The sequence below is a fragment of the Pseudopipra pipra genome, chromosome 19 (assembly GCF_036250125.1).
Source record: "Pseudopipra pipra isolate bDixPip1 chromosome 19, bDixPip1.hap1, whole genome shotgun sequence".
NCBI classification, from domain to species: Eukaryota; Metazoa; Chordata; class Aves; order Passeriformes; family Pipridae; genus Pseudopipra; species Pseudopipra pipra.
In genome coordinates, this window is record NC_087567.1 from 10,133,403 (window position 1) to 10,152,015 (window position 18,613).

Consider the following 18,613-nt stretch of genomic DNA (forward strand, 5'->3'; position numbering starts at 1 on the left):
AAACTGACAGGGACTTATTAAATTAAAGGCCAGCAACAACTCATCGATCTGTGGCTGATTTGCTGTGTACAACAAGCCAGGGCATCTCATTCAGCAGCCCCTGAATCCAGCACAACGATTTTGGGGGGAGCTAAAGCACCTTTCAGAAACACTCTGGTTACAGGAGGCAGAAGCTGAGCACGAACCTGCAGGCACTCAGCGGGTCTGGCAGTTGCCTGGTAACTCTCTGAGCAGTGAGGCTCAATCATGAGTCTGAGAACTGGGTAACAAAAGGCTAAAGCAACACTTAATTAGCTGCTCGATGGATGGCTACTTCTGCCTTAGCTACAACCTCTAACTCATTATAACAGCAAGGGATGCCCATGGGTCAGTAATAAAAGTCCCCTTCAAAGGAGTTCGAGCCCCTGTTTATCCCCAGAGGACTCTATCAGTCAGGGAGGGAGCAGCCCACCAAAGGGTCTGGGCAAGTGAAAGATGTTCATGCCAATATCAGCTTCAAAGAAGCCACTCTGATGTCAAAAAATAATAATTTTCTTTCTCAACTGCCAAGATAAAAACCCCAATTATTTGGCCAACGAAGTGAAGGTTGGATTGAGCAGGAACAGAGACACAAATCAGAGCTTGGCCCATCCTTTCTGTTCACCAAAGCTGTTGAGCCACAGGTGTCTGTGAGAGGAGCCTGTAAGAAGTTAAAAAACAAAGCTGCCTGTCCAAAGGAGACTCCATGTGGGCTTTTGGCTGTCTCAGTGTTGTCAATCGCTCTCTCAAAAGCAAAAGGAGCAAGAAGAACTTTCCCTCTTCAGCTCAGCCTACAGAGACCAGCTTAAAGGGGAAGGGCAGTGAAGTCACCCCAAAGCTGGTGTCTTTTGGTTTATGCCCTCCTTGGAGCCTCCACTGACAGGGGGAACTGACCACCCCTCATTCCAGGGTAGAACTGAACAGAGATCCCTCAGCTCACTTCCTCTTGGAGCTGGCAGATGGCTGTGGGCTTTCAGACCGTTTGCAAACCTAAAATCCTTTCCGTGTCAGCTGTAAAACCGTGGGCGAGGAGTTGGCTTACTCCTCTTTCCACCACTTCTTTACTCTTAAAAAAGATTTTAAAAAAGGCTTTCAACAGCTGCTACTTAGAGCAAGGAAAAATAAAATACACCCCAAGCCTACACTTTGCTCCTTTTCAGTCTCTATAGCAACAGAACACAGCTGGCCAAAGCAATTATCCTGCCTCTGGCTGCTGAGATGTTTAAAGGCTGTTAGAAAAATGGGAAGTTGTGGGAATACCTTGAGTGTGATCACAGTAACATTTGTATTTAATTGCTGAGAGATGCTTTGACTTTGCTTCCAAATGAACACAGTAAAGTGCACAAATACAGGATCACTTCAAAGGACTGAAGGAGAAAGGGAAAGGCAGCTCCAGCTCCTCATCCACTGACTGCAACTGTCTTACTGTGGACTCTGAACCAGTTCACCCAGTTACAGCCTCCATGGTTTCAGTTCTTTAATTCTCTTGCTTTAAAGTCTATAACATGCATTTTTTTGGCAACATTTTGTGTCTCCCATCCACCACACCAACATCTTCACCTTCTTACCACACATTAATTACCCTTTTGGAGGTATTCTGTCCTTTGATTTTAAACTTGGATCTTTCCCCTGAACCTTTATGTCCCACAACCCCACTCAATTCATTCAGCCCTAATAAAAAGGCAGCAACGAGCACTTGGAGATAGAGGATTCCCTAATTCAGTCTCACCAGCAAAGAATACATGTCCTGTAGCCAAGCACCCACACTAACTGGTGTGGCAAGAAAGCTGACAAAGTAATTTCAAGCCAGAAGAAGCTGCCAAAGCCTATTTTGAAGGCCCCACCTCCCAGACGAGACGACCTCAACCTCTGGCCTGTTGGGCTGTTACAGCTGAGCTGACACGCTCAGCCTGTCATGCCCAAAAAAACAACAATCCCAGGGACACTGTCTGTGTCCTCCTGAACAAACTGAGTAGGTGTGAATAAAAAAACCAAACAACTGTCTCACCTGGGTTACCTTATTTTCATTGGGATCAGTTACACGGTCTACTCCGTACTCCAGGACATCCTGCATGCCCGGCTGTGATGGACAACAAACATCAACAGCTTTGTGACTCTTTTGGTTTAAAGTCTGTGGATCCCACAAATGAATGAGGACACCCCTGAGCCCTGAAGGGCTCCAGTGCCAGCCATGCCCTGGGAAGCTCTGCCCCCTGAATCTGGGAATGCCCCACTCGGAGCGCAGTAAAGTCACACCCCATCATCCTCTACTTACGGGGGTTCTGTTCACCAGCCAGTAGGCTCTCTCCTGGCAGTCCAGGGCATACCTGTCCTCCTTCTTCCGCTCCTTCCCTGCCCTGCAAAGCCAACAACAGGGGAATACGTGACTTTTCCCCTCCTAAAACCAGCGGGATGAGAAACAGGGAACACCTCCAGCCTCCCCTGCCCCATGGATCCCAGCGTGACGCTCTGATGCTGCCTCCTGATCACATCTTGCCTCAGCTAATTCTGGGGCTGCAGATCATGTTCACATGGCCACACAAGGCTTTTGAGGAATCAGCATCTTCCTGAGCTGAGCTGGGAGCAGACACATCCCCTTTTGATTAGACAGGCAGCCCTTTGGTAGCTTTATGCTGACAATCCGCTACTCGCCATCAGTCCTGCTGCTTCATGTTGATCCATCTCCCATGGCCCCGGGCAAAATATGAGGATTGCCACACAGAGATACATCCTGGACATGTCCCATCCCTGTCTCACAGTGAAGTGGGGCCATTTCTCACAAGAAATTGTTTGGAAATGGTACCAAGGAGTGTTCCCAGGCACCACAACCCAAATCACCTCTACAATTAAACAGAAGAGGCACTAGCATGGGTTTGGGCTTGGACCAACTAATTCTTTCCCAGAAAAGTCCTGGGCACAGTTTGGGACTTAACATGGGGAAGGGAGCATTCCCAACAGGCTGTTTGCATGTGGCCTCCCTGCTGTGGTGAGCAGGGTGGATGCAGGCTGCTCTCACCAGTCTGCCCCAGCAGCACCAGCAAACAGCCGCAGACGAGTTTAATCTGCTAGTTCAGACACAGGCTCGGTATCTGACTTTAAAACTGCATTTGGCATCTCTTAGCCCAAGTCTGACCTCAATTTACAAGAACAACAGTCTCGTGTCTAATGAGACAGTTATCTGATGAGCTGTATTCCGGGGACTTGGCTGCCATCCCAGGGAAGACAGAGAGGCTGCTGAACAGCAGAGGCAGTGCCTGCTGAGCTGGGAGGTAAAAGGAGGTAAAAGGGATCCACAGGAGTAGGAAAGATCCTATGCCCAAAGGAGTAAGACCATCTAACATTCACCAACTTTCCCATTTGAAGGATTCAGCTTCTAAAATCAAATCATTTCAGCTGGGTGCCTCAGTATGCACCTCACAGTTTTCTCCAGAAGTCCCTGCTGGGAACATTTACTGCTTCTTCATTCAGGGCACTCCATTCAGCTGTGAGATGTGCAAGTAATAACTGATCCAGACCAACAACAGGCCCTAAGTCCAGTGGCCTGGTGCACAAATGCTCCTGGACAACACTGAGCTAAATGAAGCTGTCCCTAACGAGGGTTTGCACACTGCAGCATCAGACCTCAGCTTCTTCAGGGAGCCACATCAAGTGCAAAATCCAAACATCTCCTAAAAGTAATTTTAAAGCTGCAGTTGGTGTTTTTGAAGGGTAATTTAACTGTGCACCAAGACAGCCAAGCTCTACTCCTTGTACCCTCCCCAGTGATGCAAATGAGGGAATGCAAGTCAACTCACTTATACTGCTCCTTGGCCTGCATAATGACAAAATCCCACTTGTAGTTTATTTTTTGATTGAGCATGTTGTAATGTTCCTGGAATAAAAATTAAAAAAGCAGTTAGTGTGAAAATTCTGACCAGGGCACTCCCATGCCAGGGTTTTCTTGACTCTCCATAGCTCAAGGAGGCCAAGCTGGTAAATGAGCCAGGAAATCTGGATTGTTCTGAACGTAATTACAAGAATTGCAACAGTTCAAAAATCCCATTGCAAGGAGAGCAATTACCCCTGTTAAAATTATAATTCGCTTCCCAGCATTTATCTGTACTGGCTGTTTTTACACTTGCAAAATTTGGGCTTTTGATACTGCTGGAGTAACACCTCATGCAATTAAAGAGGTGATTTTTTTGCCATGCTCCATTAGCAAGAGAGGGCTAAAGCTGTAGCAAATGAGGGGCTTGTCATGGAACAAGTGCAGCATCTCCTCACCTTTTCATATTCTTCCAAAATCCCTTTCCTCTTAATGTTCTTCTTTGCCAGATAAATTGCTGTGAGGGAGAAGCAAATAAGCAGTCAGTAATACTTAGACCAACAAGTCCAAGAGCAATTAAAACAATTAAAAATCTACCCACATGACAAACCCAGGAGTCTTTGTCTGCTACGATATCTTCCTAACCCATGAGCTCCAGGCCCACAAAAGCCCAGTGGAGAAAAAAGAACTCAGTGCTTCCACTTTGTCGTGGATGCCCAGGCTGGGAGCAGCCAGGCAGAACCGGCGGCGTGTGCCTCCTGCCAGGAATCACCCTTCCTTTGGGAACTCGGCCAGGCTTTCATGGATCAAGGGATACTGGACCAAATCCTTCAGATGTTGAGGTTCTTCAGAGTTTGACCTCCAAGCTTCCCGAACACAGGCCAGTGTTTTGCTCAAGTTCTAATAAAAACATTCCAATCTAAAAATGGGCTTTTTTATTTCCCCGGGAGATCTGCAGCCTAATGCAGATAAAAGCCACAGAGGATAATGTTGGTGTAAACAAATCAGTCTGTGAACTGCACAGCCCACGGCAGCAAACCAAGCTCATCAGCCCAAGTTTCATGACCAGCTTTACACTAAAAAGCATCATAAAGGCAACGTAAGATTTATATGGAAAGAGCCATCAGGAGATATTGGAAGCCACTGTGCATTCTATAAAGAAAGAACCATCTCTGAATGCAGGGTTTGATCCAAATCTACAGGAAGATAGTCTTGGGCTCAGATCCAGGAATACACTTAACTACTCAGGGAAATCTAATCCTGTGTTTAAAGTCTTCCCTACCCAGGAAGGTAATTCAGATGTGTTCCTGTGGGATGGATTGTAGTGGAACATAAGAGCTTAAGCACTTTCTCTCATTGAGGCCACCACAAGATGGTCACACCCTCAATTCAGCACTACTGAGAATTATTCACAAGAGAGCATGGAAAAAAATGTAAGGGCTGGTCCTTGCATGTGGAGACACAGCACAAGGACAGAAGAGCAAACGTGGTGCAGGACTGTTTGCACAAACCCACGGGCTTTCCCTACACCTCCCAAACACGAGCAGTGCAGAACTCACCATAGTCTGTGTCATCAGCAGCCCAGCCCTGCACAGGCCAGAAATAAGGGGTCTGCAGAGAAATGAGTCTCTGGTTAGTGCACAAAGGCCTTGAACTCATGCCCAGAGGCACCTGGAACCACCCACACTGGAGGGAGGAAAGTTCTCTGCTGTGCTCAGAGCCTCAACTCCTCAGCTGTGTGTCAGCTGGCACAGTGGTGCAGGACAGCTACAGAAGGAGAACCGACTGCCAATATCAAATCCACTCCACCTCTCCCATCAGTTAATATGGACAACCTCTCCCTGCTGCCTGAGCACTCACACTGAGATGCTGGAGCCTGATTTGGCACCATGTGGGAACCAGACCCCTCATTCCAAGTACCAGTGAGGGCACTCTGATTTCCCATCGTAGTGGAAACAGTCCAACCACAAACACTGAAAACATCCCCTTATTACTGTGCTTTTTGTATATTCATTATTCAATGATCCCAGATCATTCTCTACTTCCAACCAGCAATTCCATTTGCTACTTTAAGACCTGGAAGGGAACACACATTTGGAAGAAAGCACAGCTATTATTAAGCTGAACAAGTACACTAATTTAGTTGAAGAAACTATCACAGGTTCCCTGTAAACTGCATTCTGAGGCTTCTCTGTGGATCCCTTCCTCCTGCACACTGAACAACTGCAGGGCTGCACAGCCTGGACTCACGACTACAGGTCCTGGGGAACTGCCCCAGCTGCCTGTTTTTAATAAAAACTAGTGCTGAACCCTCTCACAACAGCTTAGAGAAGCTGCAACTCACTTGAAACCTGTACAGGCTGCCATCTGCCTTGAGGGTGAGGTTCTTTGGCTCCTGAAGAGGGTAGATGTATCCATATTTGACAAACAGGTCTCCCAGGTGGAGTGCCTCTGAAAATGGAGAAGGCAGAGGTTTTGATTGCACAGAAACACTGCACTGGAATTAAAAGTGAGCTCCTGTGCAGGGGAGAAGAATTCATCTAAAAGGTTCTGTCTATGGAGACCTTAAAGTTTTGTAACTCGAAGCTGAAAAAGGCTCAATTTTCACATTTTTACCCACCTTCTGCAGTGATCTGCAAGCGCTGAAGGATCCACTGCAATATATCATTACCTGCAAGGCAAAAAAAACCCATCAGGTGAAAATGAGACCTCTCCAGTCCACAGCCCTCACCGAGCTCTGGATCCCCCCAAGGGCACAGACCCCTTTTTTCAAATGTACTTTCAAATGCCCCACACAAGGCAGCACAGATAAAATGCACTGCTGGTCTCCCACTGGCCATCCTGTCACTCACCAAGCCAGCACCATTCCCTGGGAGAGGGAGCCCGAGGCAGGCACTGACCTTGGGATGGCACAGCAAGTGTGTGCACAAGCACACCTGGCCTGAGCTGCACCTAAACCTCATAGGTGGCTTAGAGAGGGTTTAAGCAATACAACAGATTTCACACCCAGGGAAGGTGAAGTGCCCCTTGTTTTGCATCACCTTGTCTTGAAAGATTAACTGCAAAGAACCTCCAGATTCACAGATCACAGTCCTGTGTCAGTTTTATAGAAAACCAGTGACTGGTCCTCTAAGAGTCCTTGAAGGAACAGAAGGGATATCCAAATCTCAGACCCAAGCTGCAGTGGTAACAGAATTTATCAAAGAGAGACAAGATTTCTGCGTTCACACACATTTTATCTCTCCCAGTTCTTTTCTTGGAGTGTGAGCAGTCGCACCCACAGTCAGCATAAATCTCCAGCAGTTTTAGTTTTATGTTCTGGGGGGAAAATTTCATGAACCTCCTTCCATTTAAAGAGGGTAAAAATGCACTTGTTCCCTGATCAATTACTGGTCTTTCCTTCCAGACCTCCCTTAGGATTGCAGACTGAGGTGTTGACCTTTCTTGACATTGCAGTGATGACTTAACTTTCTAATAGGGGCTCAGAGCTCTTATCCTACTGCCTGCTTACTGAAATAGATGAAATTAAAGGATTATCTCATCACTCATTTCTAGACAGCTCTCTCTGTAAGCACTTTCCCCCAAAGGTGCACATTCAACATTGAGGTTTATTTGTGAGCTGTTTTACTGACTTTGAGTGAATTTAACTAGTTGGCCTCCTGCACATGCAGAGCCAGGCTCTCTCCAGTGGATCTCTGTCCACTGCTCCAATGCCTTCACCAGGCCCTCGCCAGACATGAATCAGTATCTTTTGCAACACCCAGAGGTCCATCAGTATCCATGCAGCTTGTGCAGCACTAAAAATATCTCAGTTTAGAGAGTGGTGAGCAAAGGGACTGGAACTCACTTGCCTCTCAGAAGTGGACTAGAATTTATGACTTATGCAAGAGGCAACTTGCAGCACTTTTGGTTAAGGAACCAGAATGAAGCAGACAGCACGCAAAGAGGATGAGTGCCAACAGGCACTGTCCCTCCACACCAGCTGGCCATGGACTTTTAGGAAGTGGTGTTTTATGTTGGGCAGACATCAAGAGAAGTTCTTGTTCCCCTTCACTTAATCTGTGTGGGATGTCACCTCCAGCACAGGGGAATCTTCCCTGCAGCGCTGCCTTAACTATTCCCTGACAGCTCTGGGAGGCAAGGCCAGCTCCTTTGTACATGTAAACCTCCACCAAACTCAGCTGCATAATCACTGTGTGAGCCAGGATGTGGTTTGCACTGCAATGCATGGAGGGTGCTGCTGAGAACAAGCTTCAGATGTGTCCGAGTTCTTCCTGACCCTTTCACCGACTGACTCTACCCATGGACAAGCAACTTCAGTGGCTCTGCATCCTTGCTTTTAAAAAAAAAATTGGGGCAAACAACACCCAGGGCCTACCAGACTTTGCAAACACAGTGGGGAAAGTCTCCTGAGTCGCCTGGAGCAAACTCACTGGTTTCAGTGGGAGTTTTTGTTCTGAATTTCAAAGCGCTGCAGAAAGACCAAAGCGGGAGGAAGAAACTTTGGTAAGACTGTGTGTGAATATTTACAGCAGAGGGTTCCTCACAAGAGCTTTTGTGGAGGACAGGGAAGCAGAGGTACTGATAGTGCCCAGTGAAAGGAGGAGCAGGCACAAGGAGGCTGAGATAAGAGCTGCCTGTAACACTGAACACAGCACAGGTCCTGTCTGCTGCTTCCTCAGCCTGCTTGAATGAGGCAAAGCTGTCACTTAGAGGCACAGAAGTGGGTTGAGTATTTTGTGCTTTTCCTGCCTACTAAAGAAAAATTATTACTAGGAGTAAACATTAAATGGGAGACTAATTGCTTATTGCTCATTTCTAAAGTACCATCTTTCAGTCTGCCTCCAGGCTGCTTATTTTAATGGGGTTTTAATATTTATCTTTATTTGTGATCCAGCCTCACTGGGAATATGCTAAGTCTGGAGGCTGCAGTACCTACTCACCTCTATGCTGAAAGAAAGCAAGGTCACTTGAGTTAACCCCCATGAGACAGCTGAAAGTGCAAGTTATCAATCTTTGTGTCTCTGACTCCAAGAGCAGGAATGAAGTGAGACACAAGTGAGTATGAGATAAAGGGAGCAGGTACATCTCAAAGGATGTACAGCGAATATTTGTTGGGAACAAGGGCTCCAGCATTCAGCCAGGCACTGGCAACCCTGGCCATGGGGTCCACACACAGCTTTTCTCTGCTGAACTTTCTTAGCCAGGTCCCTTCCCCCAGGGAAGCTCTTACCTGTCACAGCGTGTGGGATGCTGGCAACCATCACTGTCTGTGTCTGTGTCTTGATGCCTGTGTCTGGACTCTGCATCTCCATCATAAGTGCTTCGATCTGCAAAGCATGGGATGGGATGGATTACAGGAGTGGGCAGGAGGGAGCCCCAGGACCACTGCAGCATTCCAGAGGGGTGGGCAGTGATGTGCCACAGGAATGGATTCGACAGCCACAGCCCCCTCCAAACCTCCCCCCTGCCATGAGAGATGCCACCTCCAAACCATGTCAGCTCTCACACTGACTCACAGGGTCACTCCCTCCCACTGAACACACAGCCAGGGTTAGCAGACCAGGGATAGGATGCAAGCACTCCATGAGAGCTGAGTTCAGAAAAAAAAAAAAATAAAATCTCTGCTACCCAGAGCTGTTCCTCTCTAGCTCAGTGGGCTCTTTGCTGGGGCAATTTGAAAGAAAAAAAAAAAAAGGGAGGAAATAGAATCTGTGCTTCTATTGCACAGATCCCCCAGCTGTGCACAGACTTGTAGATATTGCACCATTGCACCATGAATATAAGCAATATTTTGGCTGGAGACCAAACAGCAAAGGTTCTGTTTCTGGTCTGCTGATAATCACCAGGCAGGACTGCAGAAGAGCAAGAGAAGCACATTGCTTTGCTCTGGGGCTGAGCACGAAGCTCAAATTGGGGTGTTGGGGGGATGAGAACTGTCCTTTGAGACGGCACAGCCTGAGACACACAGCTTTGAGACAGGGTCTACGGGCAGCAAAGCTCAGTCCCTCCAGGGATGGGGCAGAAACACACCATCCAGAGCAACATCATCCCATCTGGCAGCATCTCCCACCTGGACTCCTGAGCGATGCTTTTAACAGAGAATGAGTCTCACCCTCAGGGCCAGACCTCTTCTATTCCTGGTTTCCAATTATCTTTAATTATTTTAAAAGATCTTTTATTTGACTTCCTACTAGCACCATCCCAAAAGCACAAGAGCCCCTGCTTCCCCTTGGGATCCTCTGCTCAGATGGGTGGATTGGGCCACGCTCCTCATCTCCCTGTTTTAGATCATCCGAGCACTGGCTTTGGGGATGATGCTCTTCTTTCTGTCTTCTGCTTCCAGAGATACTAAATCAAAGCTGTTTCAACAGGACCAATTTGGTCTCTCTGCACATTCATTTTGGGTGAGGCTGTAGCTTTTTAACTAGGAGTAGAGGATTTAACGAGTGTGACTTGATGACACTCACGCATAATGAAGGGCATTGTCTTCACAGGCACCACAGTGACTTTGTTCCCAAGTCTTGCCAAGTTCAGTGAGGATTTAAGCTGTAGTGACAGAATGCACCCTGGGCCTGCCAGTAAAACTGGATTTTCAACTGCTTTTAAAGGCAGTGACAAATTAATACTAAAACAGAGAAGCCTGGTAAAATTTCACACAAATATTTGTATAAATACATATACAAAATATTTTAAAATAGCAAAACCAGACCCAAAGTGATGCAGACTTTCTTAGGCCTTTCAACAGAACCCACAATTTCAGCCTCAGCAAGTTCAAGGCTGTGCATGGAGAGATGCCTGTGGAGCTGTGTGGGATGAGCTGAGGTAGGATGGTCCAGCAGGCAGGGTGCTAATTTAGGAAATTCAGATTCAGTTCCCTCTAAGCCTCTCAGGTATCTTGGGAAGTCACTTACTCTCTATAACTGCACAGTCACTCAGCAGGGAACACTTCAGCACGTGGATACAGGGGGCAAACACAGCCCTGCTCATCCCCACCACACCCCAGTGCTGCGACCACCCGGCAGGTCCCACCAGGCTCAGGCAGGACTTGTTCCCTGGAAGTGGAACAGCACATCCTGCTCCAGCACAGGGCTGCTGTTCCTGGTGGGCTCAAACAGGTCTTTAACCAGCTGAGAGCAGGGAACTGGCTCAGAAACCCACACAGCCCCCCAGCACAGCGTGTTCCCTTCCTTCAACCAGCAGCTCTTGTCACCTTCGTACCCTGCCACACTCCCTCTTGTCACTGGAGAAATTATATACATTAAAAAGGAAGGAGCTGCTGTTAGGGCTGCAAACCAGTCATCTTGCTGATCAAAACTCAGCCTGTCTCTTCTCCTAAGGGAACACTGGTGATTACAGAGACCAGGAGTTGCCATTGGCACTGGTGAGAGGCCAGGAGGGCTGGTTAAAACCCAGCAGGAGCATTTCCTTGCTTTGCTCAGGGCTCCAGTACATTCTGTCACGCTTTCAGCCAGGAAAGAGCTGCCTGCTTTGAATTTTGCAGAGCCAGAAGCCACTTCCTGGTGCTGGCTGGTGGGTGGAGATGCACACAGAGGTAAATATCAGGACTTCCAAAGGAGCCAGGCTCTGGGGAGAGCTCACCTCAAGCACAGAGCCACCATGGGGCATGACAGCCATGGGGTTCTCCCTTCAGAGCAGCAAGAATCTCTTCATGGAGGTGATCTCACCCCAAAAGCTGCAAAGGAGCAACAGGAAAACTGTCTGTCCCCCCTCTGATTGCAGGAAGTCACAGGGCTCACTGAGTGCAAAGCAAAACTCAAACTCACATGTGATAAGAAAAAGCATCACTGAATTTCAGGAGCATGTGGGAGCTCAAATGGTCAGTGACTGATGGGGTGTCCATGGTTCTGGAGAAGGAGGATGGATCCCGCATGGATACTGTCCCATGGCATGGAGCAGTGGGGGCAAATGACCACTGATGGACTGCTTGGTTGAGTTACCCCGGGTGCATTTCCCATCCCTGTTTCCCTGAGCAAAATTGCCCCGGGGTCAGGGCATCTACAACACCAAAGCATCATCCGGGTGCTGAGTCTCTGACACACAAGAGCAAAACACTTCCAAGGTGAGGAGTTCAGCCCCTCCCAGCATTAAATCAGACAGAGGCATCTTTGCTTCAGAGGTAAGAAAGATCATTTTCTCAGCAGGCTCCAGCTCCCAGCCGAGTGTCCACTCCTGGTGCTATAATTAAAGATCTGCTGCCTTCTCCATCGTGAGTATTTGGTTCTAGCCCCCCTCCCTGCCTGTTACTGTTTGCAAGGATCAGCCCCCCTTGCTCTGATTTCCAAGGTAACAATAGAGTCCTTCATCCCAACTCTGCCCTCAAAGGCTCATTCAATTGTTTTCTAGGACTATAACTACCAACCCTGCTTTGCACATTGATGGATGATCAGAAAAAAAGAAGAAATAACAAAAATCCATTGTTAACCACCTAAAACTTTCTGCTTTTTCTTAATTAAAGCTGAGAGGGGGGAGCCTGATCCCATGTGGTGATCCCTCAGCCAAGGCAAGTAAATGTATGAATGGGGAGGGCAGGGCTGCAGCTGGCTCTTCCCACAGCCTGGCCTGGCTGAGCACACTGGCTCTCACCAGGACTGCTCAGAGCATGTCACGCTTGGTGTGATGCTCCAAAGAAAGGTGCAGCACCAGCATCTCCCCACCTGGGACAGGGAAAGGGAGGATGGGATGATGCTGAGCTTGACCTAAGGCTCAGCTTCAGCCATATCCAGGGTCTCACTTAAACAGAGAGCAGGAGCCCACTGTATGGCTCCTCACAGCAAAAACAAAATCAGGTGCTGGCACGCCTTGGGAAATGCTCAGGCAGATGAGGACCAGCAGCTGCTGGAAGGTCTAAGCCTGAGAAGCCAAGCCTGGCTGGAAAAGCCCCCAGCCAGGCTGTGGATGGTCCCTCCCTGGTTGCTGTGCAGCTTTGGGAGCAGCCACTGGGGTCCAGAGTAAGGAAGAGGCAGAGGAAAAGGCAAACAGCATCCAATCCATCAGCCCTGCGCACAAGGTATGAGTCACAATGCAGCTCGTGTAGCACAGCAAGGGAAAACACACAGCCCAGCAGCTGCTGGAAAGCACAGCCCTGCTTCCAGCTTTGCCAGGGGATGCCCAACAGAGCCAGACCCTGACCCTGGGGCAGGCACAGGCACCAAGGGCTTGGCCTCATTGAAGTTCTCCCAGCATCCAGCCAAGTGCATGCGGCCAAAACGCATTTCAGGGGCTTCTGTCCCAACAGATCTTTGTGCCAGTATTCTTCTCACCAAGACAGTTTAGGAGGGGAACAAAATAGAATAAAGCAGCCTAAGTGTCAGCATGAGTGTTTGCTGGATGAGCACGTGTTGCAGGGCCTTGGAGGGGGCTCTCCAATCCCCCCTTGGTTCAGCCATGAAGACCAAGCTCCACATCAAGCCCAAGTCGTGCAGAGCAGCCTCACAGCACGAACACAGCACTGCTAAAGCAACCCCCTGTCCTCTCCCCATGTCAGTGGCAGGATTGCTGTGATCACGAGCCTCATGCTGGAGCAGCACCCCAGAAAGGCACACGGGGCCAGCAGCCTGAGAGCACGGCAGGGATCCCCTGTGTGTCAGCTGGCAGCAAAGCGTGAGCACGGGCTTAAGCAATTAACAAAGCTTCTCTCTAGGATTTTAGGTCCTTGTGGATTTAAGCCTGTAAGGTGCTCACTGGATGTTGAGCATCCTCAGCTCCCACCACAGGCAACCTGTAAGGGTGCTTGGTGTATCCAGACAGCTCTGAGGACGTGGCTGTCTGCACACAGACCACACCGCCACGGAACAGCCAAGGCTCCAAACACAGCTTCTCCAAGGTCTGGAAAAAACAGAGGAGGAACGAAAGCAAAGATGAGAGCTAGGGCCTTTCTGCTGACCACCCAGGAGCTTCCTTTCCTACTGCTAACAGGTCTTAGACCTGCAAAGCACAGGCACTACTGAAACCCCCTCGCTGCTCACAGTGTGAGTGGTGCTTGCTCTGTGTGTGAGTGGTGAACGCTCTGTAACAGCAATTTGCTGTACTCTGACAGGTCTTCCCATCTGAGGAACTCAGAGCACTTTGCAAAGGCTGCTGCACTCCCACAGAGCAGCTGAAGCACAGCTGCTGGCGGTTGTTTTCTCAAAGCACACAGCTTCTCCTCTGCACCCCCACACTCAACTCCACAGAGTATTACTCAGTGCAGAATTTGGCCCAGAGTATTTCCCTTGGCAGGGCTCCCCAGCCAAATTTACCCTGCAAGACGCAGCATCAAAGAAAATACCCTCTTTACTTCCTCTGGCGTAAAAAGCACACTGCTTGTACCAAAAAGCAGCGAAAAGCACACATTGCTATGTAAGGCTTAGCATTGAACAGCCCCAAATTCCCTCACTTCACCCCTGGAATCCTCCTTAGGTCATGGGCATTGAGGAGAGCTAACTACAACTTGAACAGCAACTCGCTGGCCGTACTTGTCACTGGAAATTCAGTTAATTCCACTCAACAGGATAAGCCACAGGCAGGAGAGGTGAGTAGGAGAAAAGCTAGTTTAACGCTCTGCTTTTTAAAATCTGCAGATACCAGCTATACTACAACTGGCGACGCTTTTGAATGAATGCTACAGAAAAAAAAAGAACACCAAATGCTTTACAAAATTACACATCACACCCAAAAGCGTGGGTGATAGTTCTTCCCACGCCTTAGAGTGCTTCTGGTCACAAATACGCTCATTTCTGAAAAACTGGAAGGAGGCAGAGAGCAGACAGTGGCTGTAATACATCCTCTGAAAGCAGACATCAGCTGCAAACACTGGGAACCACGCACTGGACCAACTGGCCCAGAGCTGCATTGGCTGGCCTGGCACTGCAGGTGATGGGTTTTCCCCTGGGAAACAACACATTTGAGTGGTTTGGGGGAAAAATATAGGAGGGGGAGGAAACGTGTCAGGAGAATCATTCAGCTGAGGCTAAGCTATAAAAATAAACAAAATTACAGTTCTCTTTTCTCCGTCACTTCAGCACACACTGACCCCCAGAGCCAGCTGGGATCCACGGGGCTCTGCAACAGGTCATGGCCCCAAACTCCCGGGGATGGGGCTGTCACCCCTCGGACCCTACACGCCCAGAGCTGCCCCGGGGGAGCCATGGCCGAGCAGGATGCTGTGAACACAGCTCACCCCGGCCAAACCAGAGCCAGCGCTGCCCCGGGCATCGCATCGCCCCGCCCGGACGCGGCACCGGCGTGCCCGCCAGCGCTGATGCCCATAACGGTGCGGCTGTCCCGGCGCTCACCTTTTTGAGGAAGGCCATCCGCGGGCGGTATCGCTGGCCCTGGTCGAGCCGTGTGACGGTCATGGTGGCAGAGAGGCGGCGGAGCGGTGGCGGAGCGGAGGCAGCGGCGGAGCGGCCCCGGCCGGGCGCACCTGGCTGCGGGCACCCACACCCGCCGGGGGCGGCGCCACCGCCGCGCGCCGCAGCCAATCAGCGCCCGCCGCCCCGCGCTCATTTGCATGAAGGGGCGCGCGGCGGCCGCGTGGGGGCGGTCGAGGGAGCGCGCGGAGAGGCCGGGAATGGAGATGAATGGGAATGGGAATGGGAATGGGAATGGGAATGGGAATGGGAATGGGAATGGGAATGGGAATGGGAATGGAGATGAGAATGGGAATGGGGATGGGATGGGATGGGATGGGATGGGATGGGATGGGATGGGATGGGATGGGATGGGATGGGATGGGATGGAGCGGAACGGAGTGGAATGGGATGGGATGGGATAGAGTGTAGTGCAATGGAATGGAGTGGAATGAGATGGAAGGAGGGGGCCAGGGCCGGGTGCAGGGCCTTAGGTCTGGGTTTGGAGCAGGGATGGGGGCCGATGGAAGGCCGATGGTCTGGACGGGGCGATGCAGTGCCCAGGGCAGCGCTGGCGCTGCTTTGGCCGAGGTGGGCTGTGTTCACAGCATCCTGTTTGGCCACGGCTCCCCTGGGGCACTATTGGGTGTGTGGGGTCCGAGGGGGGACAGCCCCATCCCCGGGAGTTTGGGGCCATGACCTGTTGCAGAGCCCGTGGATCCCAGCTGGCTCTGGGGGTCAGGCTGGGGGGCAGTGTGAGCTGAAGTGACAGAGAAAACAAAGGTGTAAGGTCTTTCTGGAAGGTGTTTGGGAGTCACACTGGAAACAGCCCTTTTCACAGAGCAGGTGGTGTTGGGAATGGGGAGGCAGCAGCTGGCAAAGTGCCTGTGCACTGCTCGTTTCTCTGGAGAGGGGAGAATCTCTCCCCACAGCACTCCAAGTGTGGAGTTGGGCTGAACACAGGCACCAAGGAGTTGTGACTGGGAATTGTGGTGCATGTCCTGCCCCTTGAGTGCCACCAACCTCGAGCAGCTCAGCTGTGGATCCAGGAGCCGGCTGGGCGGTTTGGGGAGTTGGTGGCTTTTCCACGTGGGGAAATGGTGACGAACGGTGACGAGAGGAAGACCATGGGGTTAAAGTGCTTCCTCAAAACAGAGCTGTCTCATGCCCATGGGCGGGGGGACAGCACCTGACTGGCAGCACTGGGAAACCAAGAGCTCTGTTTTCCCGGTTTCTTCAGAAAGCTGTGGGATTTCCTTCCTGCTGTTCCTCGGAACCATTTGTAGTTTAAAACAGAACAACTTGTTTTGTTATACAAGTGGTGGTGGGAGGACTCAGAAATATTCCAGGTGAGGTGCAAACACTGGCCTAAGCAAAGGATCAATCATCACGAACTGCACAAGCCCCACATACTCAGAGGAATAAAAATGGTCATTTCAACCCAAAATACTGACTTAAATGGTTCCACTGAGGAATACAGGTGTCTTATTCATGAGAAACATTTGAAAACTGGGTCTACAAGTGAGTTCAGAAATAAAATTGTCTTACAGGAAATCCAGGAGAAATAGCTCTGAAAAGCTCATGCTGAGGTGTGAGCTCTTCAGCCTTCTTGAGCTCCAAAGATCCTGGTAATTTTAAATCCTGCTGATCTCCCAGACACCCCTTCATAGATCAGGTGTGGGGTTTTTCCATTTTTAGTTGTCTCTGACGAGCTTTAATAAATCTTCTGGATATTTCTCTCTTTATTATAAAGCTACTTGGTGTCCCTGCTATAGAAGATGTCCAATGTAAAGTCAGCTTTATTAACATCTGCGAATGACCCACAGCACCAAACAGACAGTCAGAGATGAACCACATTTCACCTGTGCCCAGGTGAACCACCCCAGTGCTTAATGCTCTTGGGCAGATCTGCCACGTGAAGCATGAGGCACGTAAATCAGATTATAGAGGCTTGTCGAGGGCAGACACTTCTGGGCCTCTAATCACAAAACCCACACTTATGGAAAGCAAAGAATTCCATAGTCCCTGACACAGTCTGGCTGTTTATGTGTGAATTTGTTGGTAGAGAAAGCAAGGGACTTGAACAGCAGGAAGAGTGGTGGAGAACAGCAATAGCAGCAGGCTCCCTGCTGATTTCTGACTCCCCAAGTTCATCCTGGCCTTCCTGCCCCACAGGTAATGTAGAAATACATTCCCTGGGGAGTTCCCTTTACCTCCCAGTACCCACTTTCTGCTGTAAATGCAGTGCTATTTATGTAGCTGCAAGTTTCCATGGATGTTCATACCCCAGGCTGGAGGCAAATGATGCTGTAGTGGAAACACACTCATAGTCATCACATCACAGGGCAATGGTGCGTGTCCATGAGCTCTGCAGAGCCCACAGAACCCTCTCAGCCTGCACAGGGCTGGGGATTGAGAGGTGGGTTTTGCCTCTCTGCTCTCCTTGTGAAGCCCCACAAGCCGTGATGGTTCTCTGCAGACCCGCTCACACCTCTCGACAGTCTCTCTCGTGGAAAGCACTGCAGAGGGAATCCCCCCTTTTCTGAAAGATCACATTTCCTACGTGGTTGCCCCTTCTTCACACATCAGAAGTTGAATCATCCAACACAAAAGGCATGTGGTGAGTAAACTGCCTTTCTATCTAAGGAAACTGGGGACGGCCCTGAGGGGAAGGAAGGAGTAACGTTAAGTGAAGCGATGAGAGCAGCAAGTGGAGGCTCAATTTCAGCACACGGTTCCTTCCAGGAAGATTTCAAAGCAGTTTACAAAAAAAAAAAAAAAAAAAAAGTAAAAATTGTGCAAACTGTGGCACAAAGATGTGACAGCCTCAAGTCTCTCAGCAAGGCAATGGTTAAAGGAATATCTCCAGGGTCCGTTGTCCTGCCTGGTGGGGTACAAGCACTCAAAATGAGAAACTTCCTTAGTAGCCACATGGGAAGAGCTGTGAGCACAAATGGGCAGCATTTGCTTCCTGTCACTCCTGGGCTTTCCAGGAAAGCTAAGGAAAGAGGTGGCAAAGAGGAAGGAAAAAAGCCAAACCAGAGAAAGACTTTACGCACTCTGCCTTAGAGAAGAAGCCCAGCTGCTGTGGTGGGAGGATGCAGCTGGGGTAACACCTGACCTGGATGATGCTGAGCCCTCTCCAGGGAACACCGTCATCCTCAGCACAGGAATAGCCCTTCCCACTGTGCAGCACGCTGAGAGCCATGCTCTGGTGCCAGGAGATCGGGAATGACATACCTGGGAGGTGTTGGAGAGCTGCCCAGCCAAGGGGAACATGAAGGGGAAAGGAGGGAGGAAGTCAGGGACTACCCAAGACTTAGATGACTTGGCTGTAGAAATTCAGGAGACCTCTGCAGTTCTGGTGATGAGATGAGAGTTGTGTCAAAAAATTAATTTTAAAACTTAGACCAGAGCTCAGGAATGTCTGGCTTCC

General features: G+C 49.7%; 1 protein-coding gene across 4 annotated transcripts in view; it reads right to left on the bottom strand.

The window, feature by feature from the left end:
- The window catches only part of RGS9 (regulator of G protein signaling 9), a 32,266-nt gene extending 17,005 nt beyond the window's left edge, over window positions 1–15,261 (bottom strand). For 3 of the 4 annotated variants that reach the window (XR_010435301.1, XM_064676113.1, XM_064676114.1), the window contains exons 1-9: window positions 15,121–15,259; window positions 9,057–9,153; window positions 6,444–6,494; window positions 6,168–6,274; window positions 5,383–5,434; window positions 4,282–4,340; window positions 3,813–3,889; window positions 2,294–2,375; window positions 2,036–2,098 (exon numbers count right to left, since the gene is read on the bottom strand). Coding sequence is in view for 3 of the 4 variants with exons in the window: in XM_064676113.1 (XP_064532183.1) it covers window positions 2,036–2,098; window positions 2,294–2,375; window positions 3,813–3,889; window positions 4,282–4,340; window positions 5,383–5,434; window positions 6,168–6,274; window positions 6,444–6,494; window positions 9,057–9,153; window positions 15,121–15,183 (651 nt within the window). In the remaining variant the exon portion in view is untranslated. Of the gene's footprint in view, window positions 1–2,035; window positions 2,099–2,293; window positions 2,376–3,812; window positions 3,890–4,281; window positions 4,341–5,382; window positions 5,435–6,167; window positions 6,275–6,443; window positions 6,495–9,056; window positions 9,154–15,120 lie in introns of all 4 variants that reach the window. The other variant, XM_064676112.1, reaches the window with a different exon arrangement.
- Window positions 15,262–18,613: the final 3,352 nt, after the last annotated feature.